The sequence below is a fragment of the Piliocolobus tephrosceles genome, chromosome 11, assembly GCF_002776525.5.
Source record: "Piliocolobus tephrosceles isolate RC106 chromosome 11, ASM277652v3, whole genome shotgun sequence".
NCBI lineage: Eukaryota > Metazoa > Chordata > Mammalia > Primates > Cercopithecidae > Piliocolobus > Piliocolobus tephrosceles.
In genome coordinates this window covers 85,439,250-85,458,444 of record NC_045444.1, presented here as the reverse complement: position 1 = coordinate 85,458,444, position 19,195 = coordinate 85,439,250, and the positions used below count along the sequence as shown (strand labels likewise).

At 39.0% G+C, this 19,195-nt stretch overlaps 1 protein-coding gene across 4 annotated transcripts in view; it reads left to right on the top strand.

Annotated features, from left to right (window-relative positions):
• Positions 1-19,195, top strand: part of SATB2 (SATB homeobox 2) — a 200,579-nt gene that overhangs the window by 149,304 nt on the left and 32,080 nt on the right. For all 4 annotated transcript variants that reach the window (XM_023218251.2, XM_023218254.3, XM_023218258.3 and 1 more), the window contains one exon: positions 12,716-12,913. In XM_023218251.2, the coding sequence (XP_023074019.1) occupies positions 12,716-12,913 (198 nt within the window). The remainder of the gene's footprint in view (positions 1-12,715; positions 12,914-19,195) is intronic.

Genomic DNA, 19,195 nt, shown 5'->3' with positions numbered 1-19,195 from the left:
TATACATGTATATATGTATATATGTATACATGTATGTATATGCGTGCACACACACATATGCATACATGCATATACATGTACATATAGATATGCATGTACATGTATGTATATAATATATAGGTATACATGTTTGCATGCATATAGGTCTGTGTGTGCATGTATGCACGCACATGTATGTATATACATGTATGCGTGCACATGTGTGTGTATGCGTGTGTCCGTGCACACGTATGTATATGTATACATATATAAGCTGGATATATATGACTAAGATATATATCCACAAGGTGTATCTATGTGTGTGTATATAGACATACATGTATATACATAAACATACATGTATATACATATATGTATATATGTATGTATATATATCCATAAACACACGTATATATAATATACGTCTATGCATATACATACACGCACATAGATACACCTTATGGACATATATATCTTAGTCATATATATTACACCTTATAGATTTATATATATCTCTTAGTCATGACTAATCATAGGACTTAACCTCTCCAAGCTGCAATGGGGAGTGGCCACACCCACTCCATTGTATGGTGAGAACTGAGAGGAACAAAGGTTTTTCTCTTTTCTTGCATTTGCTTCCCTCCTTTTATTTTTCTTTGGAGGGATCTTAAGTTCTTGCAGTGACTGAAGAGCCACATGCAAGGGCTTTCCCTTCTCCTGAAAGGTGAAATCAGGGAAACAATTAATTAGGTACTCTTGTGAACTGGAGTTGCCTTGAATCCCTGAAGGCCCAGTTCAAATATGCATAGCAACCTTCTCCTTCCATTTGAAATTTCTATGACCCCTCCATTAACACTCCTTGGTGTTATTTGCTGTAATCAGCTGTTAAGAATAATGTCTAACACTGCCCTGTGTGTTAGGGAAGCCTTGAATGGGGAATAGGAAGACGGAGGGAAGTTTTAGAGAGAGTAGGAATGGTGGGCCAAGAGGGTCCTTGAGGACTGTAAGTGTTTAGGAACCAGGCACAATGCAAGGAAAGGGGTTCAGAAAAGGAGTTGAAAGGTTGGCAAACTGGTTCATTGTGAAAGTCCGTTACTGGGAAATGTGTATATGTTTCCCTAGTGCATGGGTTACATGAGGATGCATTTGTAGGGTCCCAGACCACCTCCTGCAGCTCAGCCCCAGTCCCTTGGTGATGGCCAGGCCAGTCCATCATCCACTTCCATTAGGTATCTTCTATCAGGCCCTTGCCCCTTTCTTCATGGGAAAGGAGTCCAAGAAGAGTAAGACCAGAGGGAAAGACATGTTTATGCACATTTCACATTTGTACATTTCCTTCATTTTCTAGTTAGGACAGTTTAGTGGTTTAAAATAATTTTCTGTGTGTGAATTCTGAGGATTACCTTGCTTTTCTGTCTGCAGAATACTCAGATCATGGAATAGAATGACAGTGGTAATTCTCTGTGAATTAGGAGTTAGTGGTTCTTATTAGAAGCCATAATGTAAAGGCATATGGAGCGTTTTCTGTATAACTCCAGTCTGACCCTCACATACAAAGGGCCACCAGGGAGCGAATGCTCCACATTCAGTCCACATGGCCACAGGAATGCCTTGTTCCTCAAAAGCTTCTGCTAATCTTCCTGGCTGTCTTCTGCAGATTCTGTGGGGCTGCTTTCCCCCTTTCTTCCCAATTTTACCCAATCAGCTGTGATCTGGGATGTAGAAATCTAGAAGAGAGAAAACATAGTAACTTGTGGGCACATCTTCTGCAGTTCTCTGGGGACGGTTGTGTACTTTGACAGCATCCTCAGCCACATTTCTCTCCCTTGACATCAATTACCCCATTTCCCAGACACTGATTAATTGTTTTTTTTCTTCTCATATCCTATCTTCTCCCTTTTATAGGCTACGATAGGTTAGCTCATAGAATGCTAAGAATCATCTGATGTTGTTTTTTGTTTTTTTTTTCTTTGAGAGGAGAGTGAATCTTTATTATTTATTATCATTATTTGCATACCCAAAGACCCAACACTACTATGTGATTGTTTTTTCCTACTAGGTTTGGGTAAAAATAGAGTAGGGAGAGAAATGGAAAGGGGCTTATTTTTAATCTCTATTTCCCCTTCCCTTCATTAAAAAGATAAACCAATGAACAAAGACTTCAGAAGGGCTGTGGACTTGCCTTTTGTATCAGGAAGGTGGAGAGAAACTAACACACCCTGTTCTGTTCCATACAGACAAGGGGAAAAAGGCGGCCTGGTTGTAAACCCCAGATGCTGGTAATGAAAGGGGCAGCCCCAGAGCCTGCTGGGATAAAAGAAAAAGGGTGATTTTGGAACCAACATGGACCCAGGGGGGTCTCTGGTGAGATGATATTAGTAAGATGTCCTCATGTTTACAAAGGTTTAAAGACCTCTGCCAATCCTCCATGCTACCTATGCCTTTGCAGGCCCACTGGCTGCCGGAGCTGCCACTAAAGTCAGGAATGAGAGAGTTCTTCCTACTACACACTTTAGAATGGGAGGCATAATTGCGATCTCATTGTAGCTAGAAGAGATGGATTTCTGGCTTTTAATACGCAATTCTAAAATCATTTTCCCCATAGAAACTATGACCTACATGGTGATTGGGTTTCAGTATGTTCTGTGCTTCATGTACATTAGGATTAAGTGGATTTTGTGTACTGACCTTTATGCCTTATCACTATGTTTCTACAAAAAAAAAAAAAAAAAAAGTTTCAAGTTCTCAACTACTTAACAAATTGTATTCCTAAGTGATAGTGTACTTATGTTTTAGATGTAGTTTACAAGCTCAGATTTTATGAACATTTTTTTTTTCTTAAAATCTCTCCTTATAGGTGGTCTAATTTGCTTGACAGGCTAAATAATTTAAAACATGTAGGTCTCCATAGAAGATTCTTTATATAAAAGAAAAAGGAAAGAAAGACTAATTAATTTTTGTTTTTGCATCTCTTCTTAAAATGTCTCACGCATATATTTATACATTTTTTAAAGAAATAATTTATATTTTGTGGTTACATAAGTAATTTAACAACCTCATTTTAAAAAATTCAGAAAGAGACGAAGAGTATAAAAATAAAAACATGGAACAGCCATGATTTCATGACCCAGATATAGTTACTATTAACATTTTAGAATCTTTTCTTTCAATGTGTATATGTTTGCATGGGAGTGTATGTGCATGTTTATATCCTAATTGATATCATAACTGTGTAACAAATAATTATAAGACAAGTTAAAACTATAGTTTTTAAGACAACTTTTTTATGTAGGAGAGTAAATTTATAAAATATAAAATATTATCTTGTCTCATTACTTAGTTTCCTAGCCTTTAAAAAAGGTTGCACAAAGATCAAAGGTTTGCCATTTTGCACAAAAAGTACTCTAATGTTGATCTTACATTGTGAAGTTTCCATGTTGAGGACGCCTTTACTGGGGCTGGGATAACCCAGGGCACTGGAAGTAGACATGTTGCTGCCCTGGCCTCTCTGTTATAAAGAGTAACAGAAACTGTAGGCCACAGGATACCCTGTGTAAAGTGAGTTGGTGGTCTGTCTCCTAATGATTTTGATTTTGCCATTTATATTCTGCACGTAAGGTAGGCTAAAATGAGGTGTGCAGCCTTGACTGAGTAGCTGCCAGGTAGGTTTCTTCAGAACGCAGTCATTCTGAGATCTATCATGGACCAGTTTCTACTCTTGTCAACTGGATCGAGTATACTAAAATTTAGGGATGGTGTTCCAAATTCAAATTCAAAAAAGTTTAATATATGTACACTAAAATTACCATTTGAAAAATGTTATGCCTAGTGAAGGAATTTCTCAGATTCCCAAATGCCAAACTAAATGGATGTGAACATAGTGATGCATGAGTGTCAAGTTGAGCCCTTCAGTCTCCCCTCTTTTTTCTCTTGGTAGAATCTCAAGAAATCAGATTCTAGTGAAGCAGTCTCCTCAGACATTCCTATAAGATCTCTGTTTTAATATCAACCTCATGATCAAGAATTGGGTTCTTTTTACCACCCTCACAATTAATTATGTTAATGTTTCATGCCTTAAAATTAGTCTTTATAGGAGTCCTTAGGCAATCAGTAATGATGATGATAATGAAGATTAATCAGACTACATATGCAGTTCTTAAAATGTCAAATACTTTTAACTCATCACTAAAGTTTTAAACTCATTTTAAGTTCATTTTATCCTTTGCAGAAACCTTTGAGTTCATTATTTTGCCTGTTCATGACTTGGTAACTTTGGAAACTTGCATGTGTCTTTGAAGCAAATTAGGTTGCCATATTAAAACCTCCTCTCTGATTTCTCCCCAGCCCATTGGGGAAGAGGACATTGAGTTAAACTGTGGTTCTTACAGTCAGAGAATGTTGGTATCTATGAATGGTTGCTACCACTTTGCTGTTGAGACTATTTAATCTTCTTGTCACAGGGCCAAGACTAGGGTAAGGCAAGCTAGCTGCCTAGGGTGCAAGATGTACTCTTAACTCCTGGTTGTCTTCCCTGTCTGGTTTCCCCAACCACTACCCCGCCTGACCCCCAACCCCCACCACCCACCCATTATGATAAGTTCTTTAGGAATTTTGCAATATACATTGATATGTCACAGGTGTGCTGACATTTGGACCTGAAGGGAGGCATTGGAAGCTTTTTTATTGTTTTCTGTTAGATATTTTAGCCTAGTGCATTTTGCTGTTAATATCTTTCTACTGTTGAAGTGAAGAAGTCCAAAATTCTAGATTCATTCTTCTTTTTTGACAAGCACAAATGGCTTTTTCAGGTGCATGTACCCATGTATGCTTGTATGTATGTTTGTACATATTTATACGTGTAAAGGCATACCAAATCTCCATACTATTAAATAGCTGTGTATATTCCATGTATGCTAAGGAGGGCAACAACATTTTGTGTAATCCCATCTTGACTTGAGCACAGTCTATCAGAGGTTTAAAGGGCTCTTCTGAAGTAAAATTTTCCTTACTCTCAATTACGAGGTCAGGAGATCAGACTCCTGAGGTCATGAAACAGACTCAATCTTTACAGACACATCCATAGAAATGTCAGGGACATGCATAAGATAACCCAGAGATAGCTACAGATTAGTCCCCATAAAAATACAGTTTAGAATTTAGTATACAATTTTGAAAAGTAAAGAAGCAGATCATTTTTACTTATCATATTTAAAGTATAAAATAATTAACCTTGAACTTTAACCAAACAGCCAGCACAGTTTTTTCAGGTTTAGATAACCTCCTTGTCAGGGATTCATTGAAGCCTTTGACAAGCCTTCCTTGTAGTTAGGCTTTTATCCATTTCAGTTTTCTTGATTAGGTTATCTTGAATCATTAGGGGGTTTATTTATTTTAATAGACACTTATTGGATTCATGAAAAGAGAATTTGGTGACGAAGAAACAAGAGCTGAATATTATGTGGCTCATTTCACACTTCAGAAGAGTCTCAACCATCTGAAGAGAAATCCTTTCACAGTTACAAAAGTTTGTTTGGGGACTTTATGTGCTTCCATGTAGAAAGCGAACTGTCTGTAGTTAATAATATGAATTTCCTTTTGCGATACTCAGAAAACATTTCCCTTTGGTTACATATGCTGACATTTTCTGTATTGAAGATGTGGGTGAGTAAATGGCCTTTTGCATTTCTGCTGCAAGAATCTGTGAGTCATTCTCCTGAAGAACTGTTCATTTGCTGAGTTATTCATTCATTAGAGTTCCTAAAGGGCAAAGGGAGTGGGGGCTACTTACTAATTAGTAGGTGAATTAACTCATTAGCTTTGTATTAGGCATATCAAGGGGAGTAATCACTGTGACACGGCCCTGCCTTCAAGGAGCATATACAGCTTTATTCAACAAGGGCAAAGTTACTAACTCTCTTGTGGGAGATTAGAGAAGGCTATGGACTTGTGTTTAGTGCTGGGCAAGTTCTAGTTTGTATTTGTTTGAAAGATTGTAAAAACTGGAAAATTGGTCATAAACGTAGACCAGTGTTTTTAAAGGAAAAAGTCATGGAGGCTGTGAGAAGTTGGGGTCCAAACCAAGTGTCCTGGGGAAGAGAAAGCAAGCCACTTTGTATGCAGAGGCATTTCAGTACCATGGACAGGAACCCCACTCTTTTCAGCTGTGGTGTGTCCCTCCCCTCCTTATCACTTACACATAAGATTTACAGCTAAGATTCAAACTCATATCTGATAGGCTCCCAGCTTGAACACTGGGCCATATTATTGTTTTGTGAAAGGCCTCCCTGGTCATTTGAACATTCTCAGCCTTTGGTATGTGGTTTGGAGGATATGTCACTCATTGATTGTCAACTTGAAATATTTTAATCTTTTAAAATATTTTCTAAGTGAAATAGATATTTCCATACCTCATTCATTTTCAATTGAAGAGAGCTTTAAAAACTCTAGTATTAACAACAGCAACAACAAATACACACATATATACACACACAGAGAGAAAAGAAAGTGGTTAAAATGATAACAGATTGTTTAAATGATAGATGTAGTGTGGTTCTTTATGATATATGTCATGTCTTTTTAGAATGAATACTCCTCGAGGGTAGAACTTAGGACGCGTGCACTTTATGAGTACCTGGCCATTGTGGGTCCCAGTTAATACCAAGCCACACAAGTTCACTATGAAAAAAGATATCTAGGCTAGGATAAGTCATGCTCTTGACTTTATCATAGCCTTTTCCCCAAGGACGTCTTAAAAAGGAAGAAGTTGGGGGAAAGAGAGGAAAATAAAGATAAGTTAATTCTTCATCATATCAGTTAAAAAGCCATCAATGACTCCTAGGGCCCATAAGATTAAGATAAAAATTGGCTTTTTTGCTTGACAATCTTTATAATCTAAGCCCTACCTTCATTTCTAGACTTTCAGTCCTCTCCCCACCTGGTGAAATCTATCTTTATCTTCCAAAATTCACCTTGTATGCCATTTTCTCAATGATGACACTTTTCCTGAACTGCTTCGTGGTCAGAATTAATTACTCACTTTCTTGTTGGCAATCTCAATTAACCTTTCAAGTAAAAAGTAACAATGACAATTAGATAATATATGTGATGTACTAGCCCATTGCATGGCATGCAGGAGATGTGTGCTCAACAGAAAATTGTTAACAGAATCAATGTCCTGAGAGACTACTATTACTGTTTGCAATTTATGTAATGGACCATTTTCCCTATCATACTCATGCATTAGAGATGGGGAAACAAACCTTAGAACGTTGACAAGGTTGCTTCTGAGTGCTTGTTAGTGCTTCTCTCCAACAATAACTCTCTGAATTTGAGTCCGTAAAACATTCCTCTAGGCTAATTTCTGTGTACTCTAATAATTTTGGTTCAATCTAATGACTGTTTATTGAGAAGCTACTATGTGCAAGAAACCATACTCTGCTCTTAAAATGCTAAAATGAGTAAGAAACCAACCCTTGCCCTCCACTCCCATCAAGAAGCTAACTGTTCTGATAGGAATGCAGACATACCCATCCCTAAAAATAATAATGATCAAGTTGTGAAAAGGTACAAACAGAATGCTTCAGGGGTATACAAGAGTGGGCAACAAATGAGACCACATCAGCTGAGACTTGAAGTATAGCTTCTCATGGGGAAAAGAAGTTTGAGGATGAGACATTCCATTTAAGAGAGTAACATGGCAGAAGCATGAAAGTGAGAATGTACCTGTGAGTAATTCACAGTGGCTGGAGCACAAGGTCAATAGGGAAATTGGTGGGAGATGAGGTCATGAGAGAAAAATGGGGGCAAATTGTGGTTATTATTGTTGCCTCTTAGTAATGTTCTTCAATTGTGAACTAGAGGTTCTCCCCTTTATGCAACTCATTAATGAAACTATCAACTTAATAAAAGATAAACTATGAATTTATTATTCATCTTCCAGAAAGAATTAATGGCACATTTCTTCAAATAGTAAGCATGTCTAATACATTTACAATGTGATTTGCTTTGTAAATGTAGATTGATATGCAACTTTTCAGGAACACGTGGATTGTAAACAAACCATGTCTTGACTGGTAGGAGTGTCCCCTCACCTGCATAGTTGGTAGGGCAGTCAGAGTTGTTTTTTCTATTGAGGGAAATATATTTGTTTAAGAGGCTGATGAGATGGCTAAAATGAGATATGAATAAATATTATTTGCTTATGCACCCTAATGCTTGGGAACTTTTTAACCATTGATTGCAAGGAAACAGTCTTTGAACTTATTGATGCATTCCTTCTCTGGATTCAGATTTTGGAGGTAAAATAAAGTTTTAATTGCAAACCTCTTGGTATTATTACACTTGGGCTCCATGTATATTTTTCTGTATAAGTTCCAGGAATTTCCTGTATCTAAAAAAGCTTTTTATGTTGAACTAATTTTAGACTCACAAAAATGTTGCCAAACTAGTATGGAAGGGATCATTGCACTGTATTGTATATCCCTCACCTATCTTCCCCTAATGTTGACACCTTATGTCACCATAGTGCAATTACTGATGATAGTACAATTATCAAAACCAGGAAATTGACATTGCTTCTATACTGTTAACTAAACAAAAGCCTTATTCTAATTTCAGCAGTTTCTCTACTAATGTCTATTTTCTGTGCCAGGATCCTATCCAGCAACCACATTGCATTTTGTTGTTATTATTTCTCCTTAATCTGCAGTCTTTGGCAGTTCTTAAGTATTTCCTTTTCTTTTATGACCTTGCCATTTTTGGTTATTTTGTTGAACACTTCTCAGTTTGGGATTGTTTGATATTTTCTCATGTTTTGACTGAGGTTATGCATTTTGGGCAAGACTACCTCAGATACGATGTTGTAACCTTTGCAGTATATCATTTCAGAACATTCGTGGTGTCAGTATATCATCACTAGTTATTTGACCTTGACCACTTTGTCACGGTTTTTTTTCTTTGTACCTTTAACCCTGATGGTTTATCACTGTCTGCTATTTCTGACAGATAACAAGGTAACAGATCATGGAATGTAGAACCGAAAAGGAACTTAGAGACCATCTTTTGTTAACCCACCCTTTAACAGTTAAGCACCCAGGAGCTTGAAAAGGGTAACTATTTGCCCAAAGGCCACCCGGTTATTTAATGACAGACCAGGAACTTAGCAGTTAGGTCTTAGAGATCCAGGTTTGATACTCTCTACACTTCCTAGCTATGCTCAAACATTTGTAATTCACTCAGTCCTAGTTTTACCAGACTGTGAAAGTTAAATGAACTATATGAATATCCAGCCAACCTTTGGTCAAAACTTAAAACCAGGCTAAGAGAGAAATCCCAGGGAAGTATATACTCCACAGTTCATGGTGCCCACTCACAGAGCTGGCCAAGGCTGGAAACCAGATGAACTTCTGTGTCAGCATTTCTGAAACGAAAATTATTCTCATGGAATGCTCCACATAACACAGAGAAAACAACAAAAACCTACTTGAGATTTTTAACAGAAAAAGGAGATTTGTTTATTAATAATTCATGAGTTCCCATTGAACATGCACGACAGAAACAGTGCTATTCAATAGAGAATACTGTCATCTGTCACTGTTTTATTTGACATTTACACTTTTTTTTTTTTTTTTTTTTTTTTTGCCTGATACTGCAGAACTTTCTTGGATGGCATGCAAAAATTATATAAATGAAAAAAATCCCAATGTGGGGGGACCCTTTATCTCTTCTGTGATGGGTTCACTCACAATTACATATGTGTGTGTTCATGCAACTGCGTGGCACTTCCTCACACATTCATTAACCAGCAAACAAGCTAATAAGAGACCCTATTGAGAAAACAGAGATAAGCATCCCAAATGGGCTGGTGAAAAGATGATATGAATAAAATGATGGTGCATGAGATGGGAAGTGAGGTGGAAGAATAGATTTCCTGAAGATAGGCATACAAATACGTGGAATGAGCAAGCGAGCCAGAGCAAGGGGAAGGCAAATCATGGCTGCCATGAAGAAAACTAACACAAAAATACATTGCCAGTTCAGATACAAAATAAATACCTATAAATGGCATCACAGGAGTGCCCGTGTTACGGAATAATGACTTTTAGGAGAAGAGCAAGGTAGAGTTAGGATCACCTTCCGATTTTGTGCTACTATAAGACTCTTTACAATCTTTCTGCTCTGTAGGTTAGTTATTATTTATAAAAATCACAGAACCAGCTGATACATTCATAAGCTAATTATTGAGGCAGCTGGGTACACATGGTGCAATATGTCCAAGGCTGTGAAGTATCACAGATTTCTTGGGACCTGCTGTGGTGGGGGTGCGCTATTGAAGGCTCCATCCCTTAATCTGATCAGCCAAGCAAACACTTTGTGGGGAAACTAGATTAATAACCCTCTAAATACCATGAATGTGCTTCATCTTCAAAACCGGGTTCCCTTAAACATGCTATTAGCTCAGCTCCATGAGGGATTTGAGGAAGTTCTCTGGTGCCTTAAGAACAGGGTCTTGTTGGCTACCTCCCTGTGCCAGAAATTAATTTGGTTTGCTTATGTCTGTACACATGATCACACTTGTGTCTAATCTGCTGCCTAATAGCTTCAAGGTCAAGACCTTGCATGTCAGTGGGCAAATTGAGCACTACACTTCTTAAAGACTGATGGCAGACAGCACACAGGCCATAACGAGGCCTGTAGTGTTGTTCTAAGTGATTGTAATGAGTGCAGATTATAACAGCGCATATAAATCAAATGCAGCAATGAATGTTGTGCGAGACATTCCCAGTGTCATAAGTGGAGATACCACTCAGCTGTCACCTGTCTCCTTTCAAGCTGCAGCTTCCCACAATGCAGTTCAGTCCTTAAGCGGAACAGCAGGTGCTGTCTTCCTTAAGGTCTGGGTATCTCAGATCTTCATCTTTTAACAGATGCAGGTTTTTGTTTGTATTTTCCATTGAATGATTGGTCTCCATGTTCTTGCCTCCCCTGGGAGATGTTAAACATACCTGTTTGAAACATTTGAAAGAATTCAGTTGGATACTTACTCAGATCTGTGAAAAGATAGAGAAGTAGGAGCTTGTTTTTCCACTTATTTTCCATTTCGAGAATTTTTACTTTAAGCAAAGAAACCCTTGAGGAAACACTTGGAGATTTTTTAAAATATAATTTATTTTTAAAAATATAATTTATTTTCTGGTAGGGATAAAAAAATTTGTCTTTATTTTTTATATACATTGCGCCTTGAAAATCAACCGTTATCTGCCTTTCAACTGAGTTGAAAAAGAAATCTGTGAAAATACTTGGAAAAATATTTCCAAGCAAATGATAAGATATCTTGTTTTCATTCTTCCTAACCTTCTAACTCTCCCAAGCTTCCAGTTTATTGCAAGAAAAGATCAGGTCTGCGCAAATGTGGCCTCTCACTTGTAAAAACAAGGCAGTGTTGTGTTACAGATTAGTTTATAAATCCCCGGTGGCTTCACAGTTCAGTGCCTACAGCTGCTGCAGATGGGCCTGGGTTTTTGTCTCTTCGCGGTGCTGCAGCCGGCAGTTGAAGGAGAAAATGGAATGATCAGGTTATTAACATGGAGGCCGTGAGGAAGAGGCTGCACAATGAGAACAGCTGGTGTTGCTGTCTTGGCTGATGCAGCGGAGATAATCAAATCTTGCCTTTTTTTTGGGTAAAGGCAGAAGACACAGTGGAGAGTTAGACAAACAACAGCTTATGATATTATATGGGGTTTTTATAATGCATGTCAGGAAATTTCATTGGCTTACAAGTGATGATACAGAATTTGTTGAGGTTTGGGAATTATTTTTCACAAAGTCATTCATGTTTATGCACCTTTTAAGATAAATTTTTTACTCTTTTGCAAGAGATATGATGTGGGACAGTTCTTGTTTTCAAAATTAGCGATGTAGCTTGGAAATGATGGGTTAGAAAGCTACTGGGTAAAATATTTTGACATGAGTCAGTGAGCGATGTTGACAGCATCCTCTGTATTATTTTCATATAATCCATCATTATTTGCATTACATTTTCTTTCTTGTGCAGTTGAAAGAGAGAGAACATCCGGATGCCAGAGTTTGGAAGCAGACATTTGCAGGTGTGACCCGACCAACTGCCTACCTTCCTGCAGGTGTGGCTGTGGCGGGAAGGTGATGGTTAAGAGGGCCTAGAGCCCGAGGTATTCAGAGATTGAGCAAATATGCATTTCTTTTCATTCTAGCCAAGGTTATTGCTTCTATTTTACGGAGTTATTGATAATTGTAAGAATATTTCCTCCCTAGAGAATTCAGTGTTGTTTACACCTAGACAATTTTTCTTTTTTAGAATTTGCGGTCCTGTAATGCATATTTATTTATCTTCACTCTTAGCATGAAATGCTGCCCAGTTGGGTAATTTTAAAAAATTGTAGCTGACTGACACAAATTACTTTTTCTGAGAACAGATAACTATAATCTTGCTTATCTTTTACAGAGAAACTGCAATTGAGAATATATTCTATAGGCAGAGTGATATGATATCTAACAAGAGGAAAGATTCTTGGGCAGTGGTATAACCACCTATGTGGTCAGGGGTTGGTTTTTAGAGTCAGATTGTTCCAGTATCTCCCCAGGTTGGTGGGAACAATTTTGACAGAAAAAGATGTACTGTGATGGCACTGAACCACAGTCAAGGCCCCCTCAGCTCCTCTGCACTCTGCAGGTTAATGCAAGCGACCTCCTCTCTCTCCAGGGCTGGCTGTGTGAACTGCTCCGCTGGAAGGAGAACCCAAGCCCAGAAAACCGCACCCTCTGGGAAAACCTCTGTACCATCCGTCGCTTCCTGAACCTTCCCCAGCATGAGAGGGACGTGATCTACGAGGAGGAGTCGAGGCATCACCACAGTGAACGCATGCAACATGTGGTCCAGCTTCCACCTGAGCCAGTGCAGGTCAGTGTCCCCGACTCCCGCATCCCACCTGAGCAGGGCTCTCTGTGCCAGCAGTAGCTGCTGAGGGTTCAAGTAGCACACACCACACCAACTTCTGTTAGAGGGTGTCACATGCCAGGTCCCAAGTACGGAAGATGCTGTTGTCACAGTGGGTACTGTGTGTATATTTGTGTGTGTGCATGCACGCATGTGTGTATATGTACACACAAAGAAAAATGACTGAGAAGTTGAATGCCAAAGACAGCTGCTTTCCTGAGAGCATTTTACTTGTGGGATTATAAAGCCAGAGCATTCACGGAGAATTAAATCTCTTGATCGGAAAACATCGTTTCCATCAGTTCATTTTCTATAAAAAACCTGTGAAGTAGTTTTGCATCCAAAATCCCTCAAAGAATGTTTGATTAGACTGAGGAAAAGAAATAGCCACATGACCTAGGGAATACCATTGAACTCATCTGAACCTTGAGAGACAGATTGTGACAGATTCTTAGAATTTTAAGATGAGATTTTGCTGTCCTTGGTTACATCTCATTTAGAAATCTGCCTTCCTTTGGATTGCGTGTTTTGTTGGCTTAGGTTTTGCTCTCATTGAGAGAAATAATATTGCTTTGCCATAGTAATTGAGTTTAACTACTGACACCTTCCATAATCTAAAATTAATTGCTTTCAAGAAGAAATATTGATTGAGATTTCCAACATTAGGCCCCCTAGAGTTTGGCCCACAAATTGTTGTGGTAGGTTTTAAGATGGGCCTGCTGCCCAGTACCCTCAATTTCAGCTGCCACCAAAGAGGACCCTTCGGCCTCTCTCTCAATCTCCTGAAGTAAGAAAAGGAAAGTTGAGGCAGGAGTGCATGTGTGTGCATGTGTGTGCAGAATGGAAGAGGAGAAGACAAAGGGAGAGTGAGGCACGGTTTCTTGATAAAAATAGAGAGGAGTGGTGAGGGATGCAGTAAAACACCCCACCCCGAGGTTCCTGTCTCCTTTCCCCTCGCTCCCCCTCACACACTTGGGAGAGAAGCCAGAAGTTAACACATCTTTACGTCACTTTTCATCTAAATATCGTCATCTCTGCCAATGATTTTGTGCTATGCTTTTGTGTTATCGTTGGTCAGTTTCCAGGGGCAAAGTCACAGAATGAATTGCCCAAACTTAATAGTAGAGGCAGTCTTTTGCAATATCCACAGTGATCCCAGAGTTGGGGATGGGGATGGGGGTGATGAGAGTGCGCAGCACATACTCACCCTTCAGGACTCACCCTCCCCCTTTCCTTCTTGGTCCTTTTCTGACCAAGGCCTCATCCACCACCAGGGCACCTCCCTTTAGATAATTAAGCCCATGTACTGAGCCACACAGAGCAGTGGCTTTCAGACTTCGAGATTTAATTGAAATTAAAATTAAAGAGGGGCCCATTATAGGCTTTCCAACCTTTTATTTTAGAAAACAAATTTATTTGAAAAGTTTTAGGGAAGCTCTTATTTACTATCAATATCATTTCATAACATACTCTTTGATAGCAGACAGATTAATGAAATGGATAGCCTCAGACAAAAGATCATGTAAACGGTACAGTTCAGCCGTGTGAAAATCTATCACTCCCCCAGCATCCCCACCGCTTTTTTTTTTTTTTTTTCTCATTTTGATGTGAACTGTATTAGATTTCTGTCTTGAACCAACACGAGGCCAAGGACTTGCTTCAGGGAACCACTGACTTTGCGTGGAATTTTTATTCAGGGCCTATCTTAGTTCAGTACAAGTTAAGTAGAAATAAAGCAGCAAGGAAAAAGCAATTTATTCCACATATTAATCACAGCTCATTTTAATCATAAGATGGTGATAAAGTTGAAAACTTAGAGAAATTTGAGATAAAAGTAATAAAATGCATTATTTGTTATAGTTGAGGGCCTCCCTTCATCTGGATGACAGCTCTTATACCATACCTGTCTGTTTTTTGTCCATAAATTATCATCTTGTTGGGCCCTTTGTTTACTGGTAGCTAAAAGTTTATTTAACATAATATTTTGTCTTACAGTTGACCAGTTTGAGTACAGTAAATCTCAGAAGCAGACAGTCAATTGATTTATGAGTTTTATTATCTTTTCTATTAGTATGTCAGAACTAGAGTATGCTGATAATATTTAATGGCTAAGCATGAATCTATAATTTTTCTTTTCAGTTTTAAGCATCTTGTGGCTATTAACATTAACTTCTGATACCACTAAGAGAGATGCACTTATTTTATAAAAGGTTATTCCCATCACTCAGCTCTTAGCTAAAGAGTTTACAAATTAGGTAATTTTCTCTAAAGTGAATTTGCCTCAGCCATTGACCTTGAGCCCATAACTACTGTGAAACTCATCAGCACATCATTTTTTTTTTTAACATTATGCCTATATCTGAGTGACACTGCTTTGCAATGTTGAATTTATGTCTGTCAGCAACATACAAAGCTGTGGATTGTTTATTACAGTCATAATGTGAAAAGTGAAGAAAAATAACTGACACTAGACAGCAGAACTCCTGAGACTAGAGAATACAGTTGGCACAGCCTCAGTGACTTGGGGAGGGCTGTATTTAAAAACATACTAAGCTACTACAAAAAGGTCTGTAATTGTCCAAATGTCAAGGACTTGGGGTTGGTTGGAATTCACTTGGGGCTTTCATATCAACTAAATTTTTAGTGAGATACAGTTACTTACCTGTTTTAGAAATCTTAAAAATTCATATGTAGGGTAATATTAGTTTGGTGATGTTACATTTTTGTCTAATTAGATAGGAAATGTGCCATTATTAAATTGTTAACTATAGGTGAAATCAGTGATTATTAAGAGCTTCTGATATAGCAGCATATTGAAAAACACGTAAGTCCTCTTCACTTGTGGTCATGGAAGTGTGCCATTTAAATTTCTTTAGGTAATTAGGGTACACTATTCCCAAATTTTTCATAAATGGTAAAGATATGAGGCAGTAATTTCTGTGCATAATTACCCACCAGATTAATCTGTTGTATTAGGGTCCCACAGATGTACTGGAATAAAAAGAGAGAACTTTGCATGACTCCTCCTCCATTTGGTGCTTTCTGTGATATTGAGAAGTCCCTTAGAGTCACAGCCTCTCTTCTTACAGAAGAGAGGAACTTTTTCTTACTGTTTGTGTGCAAATGGAGTTGACAAATGGATAGTCTTTTATTGTCTGCAGATGTGTTTCTGTTAAGCCCACAAAAGGTTTAGAAATTGTAAGCCCTTGTTTTTTAAGTTCAGGGGCACATGTACAGGTTCATTACATAGGTAAACTTGTATCATGGGGACCTCTTGCACAGATATTTCATCACCTAGGCATTAAGCCTAGTACCCATTAGTTATTTTTTGGACCCTCCCCATCCTCCCACCTTTTACCCCTCTATGGGTCCCTCAAATCCACACTTAAAAATTACAAGATATCCGGCCAGGCGCAGTGGCTTACGCCTATAATCCCAGCACTTTGGGAGGCCAAGGCGGGAGGATCATGAGGTCAGGAGATTGAGACCATCCTGGCTAACATGGTGAAACCCCATCTCTACTAAAAATACAAAAAATTAGACAGGCGTGGCGGGGGACGCCTGTAGTCCCAGTTACTTGGGAGGCTGAGGCAGGAGAATGGTGTGAACCCAGGAGGCGGAGCTTACAGTGAGCCGAGATCGCGCCACTGCACTGCATCCTGGGCAACAGAGCGAGACTCCATCTCAAAAAAAAAAAAAATTAGAAGATATCACATAAAATCTAGAAAGTCAGAAGATGTGATCCAAGCTCAGAGTTTTATGTGGCTGGAGTCAATGTCCTTTCTGCAGGGCACACACTTACTGTCCTGCTGCCCTGGTCCCTGTCTCCCCTCCTTTGAGTGCACGTGCATATATAGCTGTCATATGATTTCTTGAGGCATGTCTCCTGCCAGGTCACCTGACCACCTCATCAAAGTCACAAGTAAGTGCCTTTGCCACATGGCTCCAATTTCTTTGATGGTAGCTATTATATGCCATTTCTTTTTATATTAATTTATTATAATTTTATAATCCCAACACAATTTTTTGCATGCTGAAGTTCATGTTTGATGGCGTTTCTCTTCAGAGATGAAGCAAGGTTATAGTTGAGATCACGCTGGGCCTGAGCCACTGAGGGACGTCGTCAGCCCCAGAGATTCATCAGCCCTGGGAGAATGAGGCGGTTCTTCCTTGGGAATTTGGATTTCTCCAGGTGTTGTGTAGCTTTGATGTCATATTGAATTATCTGGTTTATCCAGCTTTCTCTTTAGTATTCTCAGTCTCTTCAGAAACCCTGATTTAAGCCCCTGCTCTTGGAAGCTAGTTCTTCAGGATCTGAACACACTTCGTGAGCTAGATCCTGTCACATCATGCATCCAGAGTTGGACCAGCATTGCCCCAGAGGGGTGAGAATTGGTTCCTGGGGAGCATAAATGTCTTAGATTCACAGTGGTTTGTGACCTTCCAAAGGAACGTGGTACATAAAGACATAGTATCTCTCTGGTATTAAAATTTCATAAAGAGGGGCCATGATTAGACAGAAATGCCCCAAAAGCCTTCTGAGGGGACAGTAGTGAAACACAAGTTGAGAAATACTAATCTACATAATGTTTCTAGTCCATATGTAGACAGCACAGAGGAGAGACCTTGCAAGGCAAACCAAACCAAAGCATTTCATGAAAAAGAGGAAATAAATTCTGTTTTTCACCCTGAAAGTTTGGAGACAAAAGTATTCCTGTGGTTGCAGCGATTTTTCTTGCAATGGTTATTATAACCCAAGGCCCTGTGCTGAATGGATATCCTCAGCTTAGAATAAAACACTGGTTAGTTTAGGTTCATTACTACCAACTCTATTTTACAATTGGAAAAACTGGAACAGAGGTGTCAAGCCTTGCCTGAAGCCAGGGTTGCCAGCAGAATGAAAACACAGATGATTTTGGCATCCAGTCTTTCCTCTGACCACACTTCCCTCCTCATGCAGGAGAGAAGAGAGGACATTCCTCATGCTATGACTAGGTCACTGAGCGAGGGTGATTAGGGAGCACTTGCCAAATTGTTCCTGTCTTTGTCATTTGTGCTTTATTGTGTTTCCACCACACTGTTTCCATGGGTTATTTTGTAAGTTCAGGAATTCTGAGCTTGCTGCTGTGTGGTTTCCTGAGAAGTACTTGTTTTAAAATTCCATGCCGTACATTGAATAAGAATGTGAGACCCGGTTAGTGACAGTCAGACACCAGCATTATCCCTTGACTTGTCTGGGTTGTTTCTAAGGCTATTTTCAACATTTTCTAAGCCACAGACTCCGTATCATTGGTGCGACCAATAATTCTCAACCAGGGGAGATTTTGCTTCCATGGGATATTTTGGCAATATCTGGAGTCATTTTTGGTGATTATAATTTTGGGGGTGCTACTGGCATCTAGTGGATAAAGGTCAGGGATGCTGCCAAATATCCCACCATGCACAGGGCAGGCCCCCAAAACAAAGACTTATGTGATCTACAATGCCAAGAATGAAGGCTTGTACCAGTAATTGCCTGACAGTGAAAGATAAAAAATCATTAGTATTTCTGAGGCTGATTCTGAGTTTTTTCTATTAAAAAACTCAGTAATAATAACAATGGTGACACTGCTGCTGCCTCTCCTTCATCTTCCTTCCTCTTCCTCCTCCCCTGCCTCCTCCTTTTCCTTCTTCTCTGGCAGTAAGTAGCCTTTTTGAGAGCCAGGCTTTCAAAATGTGAGATTTTCACATGTCTTATCTTCTTCAGTTATTGTGAACAACCAAAGGGGTGGTTGGTTTTTATCTATTAATACTTTCACAGATGAGAAATTAAAGCTTAAAGAAGTTAAAGTAACTCGCTCAAAGTGAGAACTTAAATTCACATCTGTCTACCTTCAGACTCTGACTTTTATCGTGTGCTGGAAAGCACTGCTCATGTGCGACAGCCAGCATTCCCTGAATACTTACTATTAGCTGTCTGCTGTAATGCAGAGCTGTTTATGAGATCTTCATTTTTAACCATTCACTGAGTAGATCTAGTTCTGTGAGTTTTCTTATTTACAGGACACCTAATGCACTGAAACCCACAAACCATTGGTGTGATGTCAAAGAACCGATGTGACTGAAATTTTTACCTTTCATAGCTGCTTTGGCATTTTTGAGGTGGCTTCAGAATGTGCCTCTTATCGCTAATGTTCAAGGGCACTTCACATTTACCTCTCAGCCCTGGGAATCTGACCCTGATTTTCTACTCCAGCTGCACAGACT